The sequence below is a fragment of the Alligator sinensis genome, unplaced genomic scaffold, assembly GCF_000455745.1.
Source record: "Alligator sinensis unplaced genomic scaffold, ASM45574v1 scaffold1902_1, whole genome shotgun sequence".
Classification (NCBI taxonomy): Eukaryota; Metazoa; Chordata; order Crocodylia; family Alligatoridae; genus Alligator; species Alligator sinensis.
Genome location: NW_005843416.1, coordinates 82,481 through 95,295, shown reverse-complemented (window position 1 = coordinate 95,295; position 12,815 = coordinate 82,481). Strand labels below are relative to the sequence as shown.

Genomic DNA, 12,815 nt, shown 5'->3' with positions numbered 1-12,815 from the left:
AAGAGTGGAGGCTAGGCAAAGCTGTAGCTCAGATGGTCTAGTTGCACCCCAGGAAATGCTGCCATCCTGCGCCTGCATAATTTTGTGTGTAAAATGTATGACTGCACATAATTGCATAATATCCTGTAATTCCCCAGCGGGTAGCTGGTGAGTGGGGAGGGGATCTCCTGCCTGCACAAGAGGGATGTGTGTGGCAGGGGTTTGTGGGTGGGTGTGGGCCCCCTGCCACACACCCCCTACCCCATGGTGCACAGCCCCCACTGCCAGCAGCAGCAGCCAATGGCGGCTCCTTGGGGTGCTGCTGTCCAGGGCAGGCAGAGCCCCGCACACTATGCCCCATGGCATAGGCAACTGGTGCCACCTTAGTCAGGGGGTGCACATGCACCCCTAAGCACCCAATGCGTCACCACCACCATCCCCACGGGCTCCAAGTTGCTTGCCAGCAGGTCGAAATGGGCCGGCTCTGTGCCACCATGTGCAGCCCCCAGGATTCATGGGAGCCACACGCTGTGGGGGGCTCTGCTTGCTGTAGCCAGGAGCCCACAAGGGCCTGCCAGTGGCAGGGGCTGTGTGGGAGGTGGGGGTGTGGTAAGGGAGCCCACACCCACCCACAAACCCCGCACCCCCACTTCACAACCCCCTGCTCACAACCCTCCTACACCTCCACACCCCCCGACACCTTCACAAACCCGTACCCACCACGCCAACACCCACCCCCAACTACACCACACACCCAAGTCCCTGCATATATTTCTAAAGAAGGTTCAAATAGTGTTATATTTAGTTTAATTTGTAAAAGACAAAACAAAATTGTCATGCATTGAGCATCATTCCAGATACTTGTGTGTGCGTGTGCATAATTCGCCAGGGTGTATCTACTTAGGGCTGGCCCTGCTTGGAGTAGGGGGTTGGACTGGGCTCCCTCACAGCCCCTGGAGCCTGTGCTTGCGGGGGGCAGTGCTGCTCCCAGGCTCGGCTCTTCTGGCCAGTGCTTTCCTCCCGGAGTGTGTCGGCACCTTGAAGCCCCCATCCACGGTGCACGGAGGGCAGGGGCAAGTGCAGGACACCCTGCTCTGGCTGCGGTCCCTGTGGCCCGTGCCCCCTCCCCGATGCCCCTGCAGCGGGCGGAGCTGAGCACAGGATGTGATGCCGCTTCCTGAGCCCGGAGCTCCCTCCCCAGCCTGGCTGCAGGAGGAGTGAGAGCCGCTGAGCAGCCCCCGGGCTGCTGGTCAGGAGTGCGGGGCACCGGCAGGGCTCGGGCTGCTGGTCAGGAGTGCGGGGCACCAGCAGGGCTCGGGCTGCCGGTCGGGAGCCAGCGAGGTTGGATGAGAGGTAGAGGATGGGCAGGGGTGGGGGATCTTGGGGGAGAAGGGCAGGGGTCAGGCGGGGTCTGCTTGTTCTGGGCAAGTGGTGCCAGGCTGCAGCACAGGATGCTGGTGCCTGTGAAGCTCCTGATGGTGGGCGGGAAGCAGTGGGCTCATGGGGGGAAGGGGTTGGGTCCTGACTCATGATAACAGTTGTTGTCTCCTCCTCCCATCACTGCTGCAGCCTCTGGGGAGGATGGAGGAGTGGGACCCAGCTTGCCCTGATCCCATGGCGGGAGCCGAGGTGGCAGGGCAAGCCCCTCATGCTGTGCAGGCGGGGATAAGCGGAGCATCCCCGAGGTGGGCAGCACGACGGGTCAAACAGGGGCGGCTGGAGGAGCCCGTCCAGCATTGGCAGGTGAGTGTGTCTGTGCTGAGGCTCTCTTGTCAAATGTAGCACTGGGGTCAGCCCACCTGGACCGGGGTGTCTGTGCCCAGGGGCTGCGGGATGTTTGCAGTCACTTGCAGGAGCCCCAGCACCGCGGCAAGGAGCAGATGCTGGAGCTGGTGGTGCTGGAGCAGTTCCTGGCCATCCTGCCCCAGGAGATGCAGGGCTGGGAGTGGGGACATGGTGTGGAGACCTGCGCTGAGGCCATGGCCCTGGCTGAAGGGTTTTGGTTAAGGCAGCAGGGGGATGAGATGTTCCAGGATGAGAGCATTTTACCCTGGTCATCAATGCTGCCTCCCCATCTCCATGTGTCTGGGGATGCTGTCTCCCAGCACCATCTCTTCCAGCTCCCAGTGATGTGGTTGTCTTGTCCCCAGGTCATAGCCCGCAGGCAGCTCAAGGACATGGTCTTGGACACGGATGGGCCTGGGGCATTGCGGGAACCTCTCTGCTCCTGGCTGGGGCAGCTGCAGCCCCGTCCTGGGCACATGGTGCTGGAGGAGGCAGGTTGGGGTGAAACCCCAGGGTCCCGGGAGGAGCTGCCTTGTGTCCCCAAAGAGGAGCCCACACCCCGCCAGGAGCCAGGTAATGTGCCAGAGGTCTGGGTCCAGGTCCTGAGGAGCCCCTGACACTCTTCAGCACCTGGAGTGAGGAGCTGGGAGCAGTGGGAAAATCCAGTATTGCTCTGGGTCTCATAATGCTACTGTGATAAATACTGATGGTTTGAGGCCCAGTTGCCCTTGTTACACCCTTTTTCATACTTCCCTATGAAACCACCGTGTCGAGAATGGGTCAGCGCATGCATCCAGGCAGCGGGGACATTTTTACACATCCAAGCGTCGCAGTGCCGGGCGCTTTGAAAATGGGGAAATGCCATTTAGTTAAAAATGGCGAAATGCACATCAGCGCGCAGAAAATGGTAGCGGCGTGCTTTGGAACGAAAACACGTAGAGGGTGTTTTAGCTCCAAAGCGCACCACCACCATTTTCACTGCAGCGATGTGCGTTTCGCCGCTTATACAACTGCAAAGGAGGCAGCACAGTGCATGTCAGCTCGTGTGCAGAGCAGAGTCGATTAATCGAGTCTGCTTCGACGCCCTGGATCTCCAGCCCGTCCAGGCACGAAAAGGTATGTGTATAAATGCCCTGGGGTTTCCTGATGGCTTTGGGCTGGGTTGTTGACAGGTAACCCCATTCCTGTGTCCTCCTGCAGATTCCCCCGGCACAGAGGAGACCTGGGACTCATTGGCAGAGGAAAGGTCTTTGGGCTGGTTCTTCAGACACGGCCTTTTGCTAGAGGCAGGTAAGGGGGAGCAATTCTGCTTCACAACGTGGATCCTGATTCAGCACCAGGGTCTCCCCCCACTACCCCAGGTTGCATCTCCTGCAGGGAGTGATGTCCATGGCTGCCACTTCAATCAAGGGCAGAGTCACTGAGACTCGCCTCCAGCTTCATGGCCATGGAGGTCTATTAGAAGACCTGTAGGACTTTAACTCTTCCACCGTTCTCCTGTCTCGCACACGGAGGCCTGGGGCTGACTTAGGCCCACACCAGCTTCGGGGAGGAGCAGGGTTTTGCCTTTGCCGATGGCACAGGAGTGACCCTATATCTTCTCTTCCCCTCTCAGCAGGTGCAGGAACCCTGAGCACAGCCGAGGAGCAGCCTCCTGAGGCAGGGTCCGCCACCCTGGCGCTGCAGAAACCATCCTCAATAAGACCTGGGGAGAGGGGCTTCCTGACATCTGAGCCAGGCCAGGTGCCCGAGAGGCAGGGCTGGTGCCCACAGCAGAGAGAGAGCATAGCCACGAGCAAGGTACAGGCTCCCATGGGGTATGAGAGCGGAGCCAGTGTGTGTGTGTGAGCATGTGCAAGAGCCCAAGTGTGGGTGTTTGGTGTGTGGGCTATTGTGGTGTGGTTTCACACCCCCCGCCCCATCTTTTTTCTGACTCAAGTCAGCAGGGCCTGATGAAGTTCGCCCCAGGGTACTGGAGCAACTGGCAGAGGAGATCTCAGAGCCCTTGGCAGTCATTTTCATGGTGTCATGAGAAAAGGGCCAGGTCCCGGAGGACCGGGAAAGGGCCAGTGTAGTTCCTCTCTGTGTACAAAGGAGGCCCCAGGGAAAATACAGGCCAGTTAGCTTCGCCTTAATTTCTGGGAAGTTACTGGAGTTAATGACCTAAGGAAGGGCATTTGCCAGCATCGGGAGGAGGGAAGGCTAATCACAAGCAGCCGGGAAGGCCTGACAAAGAACACGTCGTGCCGAACAAACTTGATTTCCGTCTTTGATGGAGTGATGACTTGGGTGGATAAAGGGAGTGCTGCCTCTAAAAGACAACATTTTAGGATTATGGTTCCCAGGAAAGAGCTCCTCTGGGCACTCGGTGACACCCAGCCAATGCCAGGGAGCATGGGGTGAGGGTCTCCTCAGCTGACCCCACCCTCCCCCTTGAGATGCATGCAGGGGCTCTGCACCTAAGTCCAGCCAGGTCCCTCCATCCTTGCCAGTGCCATGGTGGTATCATGAGCAGGCACTTTGCTAGAAGCAAGCAGGACATTGGTTCCCCCGCTTTACCTGTTAAGGTGCTAACTGCTGGAGGAAAACCCGACATTGGTTCAACCTGCAGAAAAAAAGCTAAATTAACCCCGGTCTTTTGGCAACCAGTATTTGAGCGGGATAAAAGACAAATTCACAGAGTTGCTAATATCTGGAGGACTTCCCACCCCAAGCCCTCAGGTGTGATTTGTGCCCAAGGAAAATGAGCACTATCACTTGGGGAGCTATAACAGTGTAGTCTCTATGCACGGAGTTGGGATACCGCACTCCTCCCTTTCTCCTGCTTTCAGGCTGAGTTTGCCAGCTCTACCCCACCCAGACCATTGGGAATCCACATCCCCCTTTTCTGGCGTCACTCCTTCCCCTGTCCTTTGTTTCCACACCATGGCTGGACACTGCAGGGATGGCTGCCACAGCACTAGATCGTATAGGACATTGGCAGGAGGGTCCCTGTGCAAATCTGGGATCTGGGAGCATACACAGATCCCTGCCCCAGAGCCAAATGGGGAGGAAAAGGAGACTCCTAATACTAAGCTTAAGGGCCTCAGTGTTTCCTGGGGAGGTGCATGGTGGAGAAAGAGAAATTCGGGCTCCCCTAGCCCAGGAACAGGGCTCTCCCTGTGAGCCTGTGCCCTAAAAACAGCTTCCCCAAGGGAGACTCAGGGCACCTTCACTCTGCCGGTGTCATTAAGGTTGGGCAGCACGCCCAGGGTAAGCACAGCAGGTAATAACAGAGGGAAGAGCTGCGCCAAGTACATGGCTGACATGAGTTAAAGCAGAAAAATGCGCTGCTCCATCTGCAGAGCTGCATCCACACCAGCCCCATTGCTGGAGCAGCTGTGTTAGTGGAGGCATAGGAAAGTCGACAGAGCGAAGCTGGCAAATCTTTGCGGTGCAAAGTGGGAGCTGGGGCTGTGGGGGCTGGAGGAGGCTGGAGCAGCATGGATGATGGTGGGACGCTTGTGATTGCAGCTCTCGGAGGCCTTTGAGGACGTGGCTGTGTACTTCACCTGGAAGGAGTGGGCACTGCTGGAAGCTGCAGATAAGATGCTTTACCGGGACCAAATGCTGAAGAATTACCAAGCCCTGTTTTCCCTGGGTAAAGTTGTATTTCTTGCTTTTTCCCCAGAAACATTTCTCAGTGGGTGCAGCTACATGAGATGCTAACTGCTCGTTAGCCTAATAGCACTGCACAGTAGCATGCTGGGCAAAACCAGTTGCAATATGCTACTGTGCAGTAGTATTAGGCTACTGCACCATTAGTGTCTGAAAACCCCCCGTGTGCTGGTGCTAGTGCGCAGGAGTGCCGGTTCCTGTGCATCGATTTAGGGCTTGCTCATGCACGTTTCAAAAGTAATGCTCACTAACTGTGCCGCATTAATTAATGTGTAGACGCATCCACCATGCGTCCCATTTTTCTCCTGGTTTTCCTACAAGCTTATCCGCATGAATTTTGGCTGGTAATTTAAATCCACTTGCTACCCACGCTTCTGTCATTGCTCACGCTTCTTCGTTTTGTATTCTCTTGTCCACCTCATTCGATCTAGTTGCTTTCACTGGGGTCTTCCCTCTGGTCCAACTCCTGTTGCTTCTGTATTCAGCAGCTTATTTTCAAGAGGATCTGTTTGCCTGTGTGTTCATACCATCTCATTGCGCATAAATATTCTCTTTGGCAATTATTCCAGCCTCCTCGCTCTCTTTCTTATGGTATCTGGTCCAAACACTTAACAATCCTAGCATGCACATTTCAGCACTATCGAAATCCTGTGTCTTCTCCTTTGGTTACTACCCAGCATAAGGTAATGGAGGTCTTAGCAGCCTCACTGCTACAGCACGTGGTTTTTCCATTTCCTCAACTTCTCCTCTAGTGACATGTGTCCACGTGGTGGGATATGGGGATGTCTATGGAGTCCCTGTAAGATTCTGCACACGTTCCCTTTAAACATCTTCATCTCCATGGACCACCATCTTCATCTCCATGGACCACAGAGTCCAGGTTCATCATATTTGCCTTAAGACTCATGCTTTCAACCTCATTCTGCCATTCCCTAAAGTTGTCCTAAAATCTCCTTTCATATCCAGCAGTCCCTTGCAAATATATGACCCATGGTGCAGATCGTTTAAGATCTTCTCTGGTAACACCTACCCCTGGGATAAGAAGAAATGAACTGCATGTAGAGCCCTGTTAAAAACTCATTCCCTAAGGAGCTTTATTATAGGTGCTGGTCCTGACTTAGATGGTGTACACAACTTTTGCTAGTCAGGTGCTTTCTTATTCCTCCTCAACCTCCAGCAAAGATACTCCTTAGGGACCTCAGTGGTGACAGAAAGCAGAACAAGGAGCAATGGTCTCAAGCTTCAGGAAGGGAAGTTTAGGTTAGATATTAGGACAAACTTTCTCACTAGGAGGGTGGTAACTGGTACAGGTTACCCAGAGAGGATGTGGACTCTCCATCCTTGGAGGTGTTTAAGACCCGGCTAGACAAAGCCTTGGCTGGGATGATGTAGTTGGGGCTGGTCCTGCTTGGAGCAGGGGGTTGGACTAGATGTGACCTCCTATGGTCCCTTCCAGCCCTCATTTTCTATGATCCTGTGACCTGCTCAGATGCTTTCTTCCAGATCGATAAAGGCCATCTGTAACAGCATATTGCTTTCTGTACTTTTCTTGTGCTTTCCCTTTCTAAAAACCAAACTGACTATCACTGATTTGTGTGCTTCTGTTGAGTCTGGTTGTACTAACTAACTTTTCCATCAGTTTTGAATGAATGGCTAAGTAACTTGTATTCTCCTGTCACTGGGACTTTGGTAGTTACTCCCTTCTTGTTTAAAGAGCAAAAGCATAGTGATATTATACTTAGTCACCATTAAAGTCTTTTATCCTGTGCAATTTCCTTTGTTAACTACAGAGCCCACCATTCCCCTGCATCTCCTAATACATCCACAGGTTGAGTATATTTAACATTTTTGTTTCTTGTTCATCTTTTTCAACGTGCTGACTGGTTTCCCGATTCTCTGTGCCCTGTGAGCTGGAATCTCCTTTGGATGTGATTCTAGAATCAACTTTTTTCTGGGAAGCTGGGTTGAATAATGCCACACTCTGGCCTTTTAAATTGTGTAAAAATAAGTTGTCTTCTTCCTTCTTTTGGCCATATCCATAATGCAAACAGGCTATATCATAGATACATTTGCATTTATGCAACCTATGTTGGTCTAAGGACATAGGCAGACAAGGAAGAGCACACACCAACTGCTGAAACTTCCTTAACCTGACGAAGGGTTTTTGAACCCAAAAACTTGCTTAATAACTATTTGCCAACTATTTGTGTTGGTCTAATAAAAGATATCAAATTCACCCAAGGAACCTTGTCTGTTTATGCAACCTATGCATTATCTCCTGTGACGATCCGCTCATTGAATGAAAAAGCTGCTATAGTTGCCTCTGCATTTGTTATCCTTTTCTATGCAGTGCCAAACTGAATTACTCTCTCTCCCATATACAGATATTCATTGTCATCAGTCTATCATTGACTTTTCACTTCCAAGACTCATCACTGCAAATCTTGATCGAGAGTAAATCATGTCCATATTTTTTTGTGCCTGGAATTACACTGCTAAGATAGGCTGTGTCCATCCACGAGTGTGTTCATGTTCTTTCTCTTCAATTCAGTATCTTGAAAATATGTAAAAGCTTTCCCTGTCTTCTTTACAAATTGCTCCATCTCTGCCCACTTTCCATGGTGCCACTGTGGGTTGGATGCCCTTTATGTACTTCTGCGAGATTGATGCTTTATATTTCGTTGGACCATCCTTCCACTTGGATGATAGAGACCATCTTCTATTGAAGGTTTCTGCCTATAGTGGCTTCTCTTCTCTCCTAAATGTCTCCTTCCCTTTTCTTTTGAGTCCCCATTAGAAAGCTTGAGTCTTTTGATTCCTTTTTCCACGTCCCAGTTGGGTCCTGGATGGTGCAATAATCACCCTTTGCATGCTCCCCAACGCAGGATACCGAGGTCCCACACCGGACTTGATCTGCCGCATCCAGCGAGGGGAGATGGAGCTCTGGGTCAGTGATTTGGAGGAAGCTGGAGAAAGCTCGTTGTCTGAAGACTCATCCCTGGGTGAGCCTTGAAAATCCCTTCCCTGCTGCACCCACACCTCGGCGCAGGACCCGGGGCGGGGGCTGGAAACCTGAACACTTGCCTTGAGCTGCTGCCATAACATAGCTTAGCCAAATGTATGTTGTCCAGGTAGGTGTGCAGGTTCAGCCAGGCCCTTGGGGGGCAACGAGGAGGTGATGAGGGCACAAGTTACCTAAGTGTCAGGTCGGAGTCTGGGTCCATGGAGCAAACAGCGTAGGACCCGGCTCCAGGGGAGCTGAGAAGGGAGATCCAAGAGGCATAGTCCAGGATATAAGCTGAAGTCATGGGCTAGGGCTCAGAAAATAGATGTGAGGACAGACCCCTTTTTCTTCCCCCAATTAGGGCTGGTTAGCCCTTCCCCCCTTATCACTCTCTTCCAGGGAGGCTGAGCCCAGGTTTCCTGGCAAGATGCTCTCTCATGAAAGGGCTGCCCACCCACAGGGAAGTCACAAAATGCGAGCGGCAAAGCTTAGGCTGCTGCTTTGATTTTAAGCACCGATCTGGCATCCCTGGGGTCCTGTAGGCTTGAATGTCCATCGTCCCTCAGCAATGTAAGAGTTGATACCCCCACCCGAGATGGCCATGCCTCTATAATACCCTTTGGTAGGGCATGATGGGGTTTGAATTGCCCCATGGCAATTCTGGTCAGCAAGAGCTCTTGGTGGCTATAAAGGAGAGTGCCATAGGGAGGCTTTCACTCTACCCACTGTTGCTAGTCCTATTGCTTAGTTTGAAGTGGATTTCCTCTCCGTTATAGTCAGGGGAATAAAAGCAGTGTTTTATCATTATCTCAGCTGTGTTAAATGGCTGCCAAGTGCAGGGGGGATTCAAAACTTGGATGCTTGGGGACATATAAACACCTCCTTGGCTGCTTGCGGACATGAAACCCCCCACAAACAACATAAAGCATGCTTTATGGGAGAAGCAGCGTGTTATTTCAACCCGGCTCTGCAGCGTCTGTATAGATCGGGCGTTTCAGCAGGGATTTTTGGTGCTTTTATCAAAAGCTGATTCAAACAGCCATTATATAAAAATACCAAAAAAGCCCCACTAAAGCTCTTGATCTATATACATGCTGCAGACCTGGGTCAAAGTCCTTCTTCTGGGCATGTGATGGGCTCCACGTGGGAGTGCACCAAATTTAAAGTAAAGCATGTTTTTGGGGGATAGGAAGAGGGTTCACATCTGCAAGCAGTCCTTGTTTCCACCAATAGTGCCCACCTTCTGCTCCATCTTTGGAGCACAAGTGTTACAAACTGTGAGGCCAGAGACCCACGGTCCATTGGGAATTGGACAACTAGTGCTCACAGAGGAGCCAAGGCCCATCCAGGGTTTGGGGACATCCCAGCACAGAGGAATAGCAGATCTTTCTCTTTGCCAGCTGGGCTGGGACTAATTTCTGGGCTCCTGTCTCCACCCAGCAGATGCTGAGACGCTGCGCAGAGCTGAGCAGCAGCTTTCCGAGGAAGGGCCTGCCACGCGGAAGCTGTTTCCAACCCAAACCCGGCGACTCGCCCAACAGGTACAGAGAACAGCCGAGACCCAAAGGAGCCCTGTGTGCAGGGAGGGCCTTCAAGAGCAGGGAGATCGGCAGAGCCACGAGGGCAAGGTTCACCGTGGGCAGGGACTGTATATCTGTGGGGTGTGCGGCGAGAGCTTTGCGGGCAAAGTGGAGCTCAGGGCACACAGGGGAATCCATAGGAGGGAGAAAACCTACCCCTGCACCGAGTGCGGGAAGAGCTTCCAGCGCAAACATCGTCTCATCAAGCACCAGAGGATACATGCAGGGGACCGTCCCCACCTGTGCCCCGAATGCGGGAAGAGCTTTGTCTCCCCAAGTGACGTCCGAGTCCACCAGCGCGTGCACACAGGGGAGAAGCCTTACTGCTGTGCCCAGTGCAGGAAGAGCTTCACCTGGCCCGTTCACCTCCAGAACCACATGCGCGTGCACACGGGGGAGAAGCCCTTCTCCTGCTCCCAGTGCGGGAAGAGCTTCAGCGACAGCTCCACGCTCACCAGGCACCTGCGCGTGCACACGGGGGAGAAGCCCTTCTCCTGCAGCCAGTGCGGGAAGAGCTTCACCGACAACTCGGCTCGCATAAGGCACCTGCGGGTGCACACGGGGGAGAAACCGTTCTCCTGCACCCAGTGCGGGAAGAGCTTCACTGAGAGCCCAACGCTCACCAAGCACCTGCGCGTGCACACGGGGGAGAAACCATACTGCTGTGCCCAGTGCGAGAAATGTTTCAACCAGAGGTGCGCCTTGATCAAGCATCAGCGAACCCACAGGGCTGGACCCTTGCACTGAATGGGAGGCAGCCTCTGCAAACTGGTGCGTCATCCTCCCTTTCTTCCCTCCTTCAATGAGGAGTGTCCGGCTGCTCTGAAAACTTGTGGCTGCAGCTGAGACAGGGGAGACGACAGGGAAGAGCTAAGCCAAGGAGCCAAGTGGCGGAGGGGATAAAAGCCAGGGGATGCAAATTGAAAGTTCCCCTGAAAATCAACCTCCTTCCTCGAGCCCCCCAGCCCCCAGCTACCACGTGTACAGACAGCAAGGTGACGTCTCCCTAGTCCTTTCTTTGGCATTTTAGGACTTGACTGTGCTTGGTTTTTATTTGCCACGGCGATGCTGACCCCCGAGCTGCTCCTGGTGGCCTACCTGCTGGCCTGGCTGTCACACACCCTTGCAACCAGTGTGTCTGCAATGGGCCTTGCTGTAGCCCAGCCCGAGCGGGGCTTTAAGATATGAAGAGGTCGTTTAAGGGTGTGTTTTGAGGGACAGAAGGGCTTGTGGGGAGAGTGGGTCTTGGGAGGTCCCTTGCTGGAGGTATACCATTTCAGACCCTGGGGAGGGTCTGGGGTGTTGTGGGGCAAGGTGCTCCTGGAGGGTGTAACAGAGAGGAGAGGATCATAGGGAATGGGGGAGGTATGGGAATTAAGAAAAGATGTCCCTTCTTTCACAACATCTACAGGATTTGCTTCTTTGAGGCCCCCCATGCTGATTTTCTGGTCTGTGCCCTCCATCGGGCTTTTCCTGGCTCCAACCTATGAAAAAAACCTGTTCTCTGTACATATCCATTATTGCCTTGGGCAGTGTCAGGAGTTTTGCAGAGAAATCATTCAGTCTCAATCCCAAACTCAAACTTGCCTGCATCATGAGGACAATCCAGGTGGGATTCAGTCCAAAACCTCGAGATGGGGAACGGCAAAGGGCATCTTATCAAGAAACTGTTTTGCCCAAGACGTCTGACTACAGATGAGCAAGGCATGGCAAATCTCTCTTGTGCAGCATTTTTTTTCATTGCTTTTCCATTTTCTGAGTTTCCTCTGAAACTGCCCTGACAAATACTGAAAAGGCAAACTCTGATGCATACACATGTATTTTGTTGTTGCCTTGCTTAAAGAAGAGTCTGTGGGGAAGAGGGGGATGTCCAGAAAGAATAAGCTGCCTCCCCAAAATCTGAGAACTAAATTGAGGAACAAAAATGTTAATAAAAATTAGTAAAGAGGCTTTGATTTTTGTTTTGGTTTGAAAAAAAATAAAGTCACCCAAGCTGGAGACCATACTGGCCCACTGTGCCTCAAGACAGGGTGGGGGATTAGTCTGGCACCCAAACCCCAACTCCATGGATCCATCCAGACCTTCACCTCTGGGAAGCTCCTGTTTTGGGGCTCCCCCACACCCTCCTCCAGCCTGCTGTGCAGGACCCCAAACTACCGCCAGGGCTCAACAGAGCCCAAAAAGGCGCTCACCCCATACGGTGCTACAGTAGATCATCCCCACAGCCTGCCAAATCCACAGCTGTCTGCACAGGACCCCACATCTCACATGGCTCTGAGCCCACCTGGCCCCACACATCCCACAGCCCCCAACCCTGGCAGCACCCACCTGGGCCACAGCCTACTGCCCTTAGAGCCCTACAACCCCCCAAGGGCCCATATAGGGACTCAGCCCCACTTCCCCACAACTTATAACTCCCACATCGCTCCACCTCCCCTGCCCCATGCGAAATGGCACAGATGGCGGCTGTGCAACGTGTACGCCTACCGCAGCCTGGCACTGACCAGCATGGTGGACCTCCCGCACCTGGTGCATCCTCCTGCAAGCCTTCACATCAGCTCCAGCAAGCAGGTAGATCTCAGCCCTCATCCCCTCCTGATCCCCAGCCCTACTATCACCTGGCAGACACCTCCTGTAGGACAGGTGTCCATCCCCCACCCACTGCCTGCATGCACGATGCTCCCAATACCCTTCCTGCCACCCAGCAGATGCTCAGCATCCTCCGACCCATGCCCCTCACTCCTGACCCGGCAGCCACCCTGGAAGAGGTGGCCTCTTATCCCAACTATGAGACAGCCTAGGTTATGCCC

General features: G+C 53.3%; 1 protein-coding gene across 1 annotated transcript; it reads left to right on the top strand.

The window, feature by feature from the left end:
* Positions 1-1,196: 1,196 nt before the first annotated feature.
* Positions 1,197-11,948, top strand: LOC102369793 (zinc finger protein 154-like). The gene is made up of 9 exons (XM_025195165.1): positions 1,197-1,332; positions 1,549-1,722; positions 2,130-2,337; positions 2,749-2,880; positions 2,965-3,054; positions 3,380-3,564; positions 5,278-5,404; positions 8,307-8,423; positions 9,866-11,948. Exons 2-9 carry the CDS (start codon positions 1,561-1,563, stop codon positions 10,750-10,752), a joined length of 1,908 nt encoding a protein of 635 aa, XP_025050950.1. The 5' UTR covers positions 1,197-1,332; positions 1,549-1,560; the 3' UTR covers positions 10,753-11,948.
* The last annotated feature ends 867 nt before the right edge of the window (positions 11,949-12,815 follow it).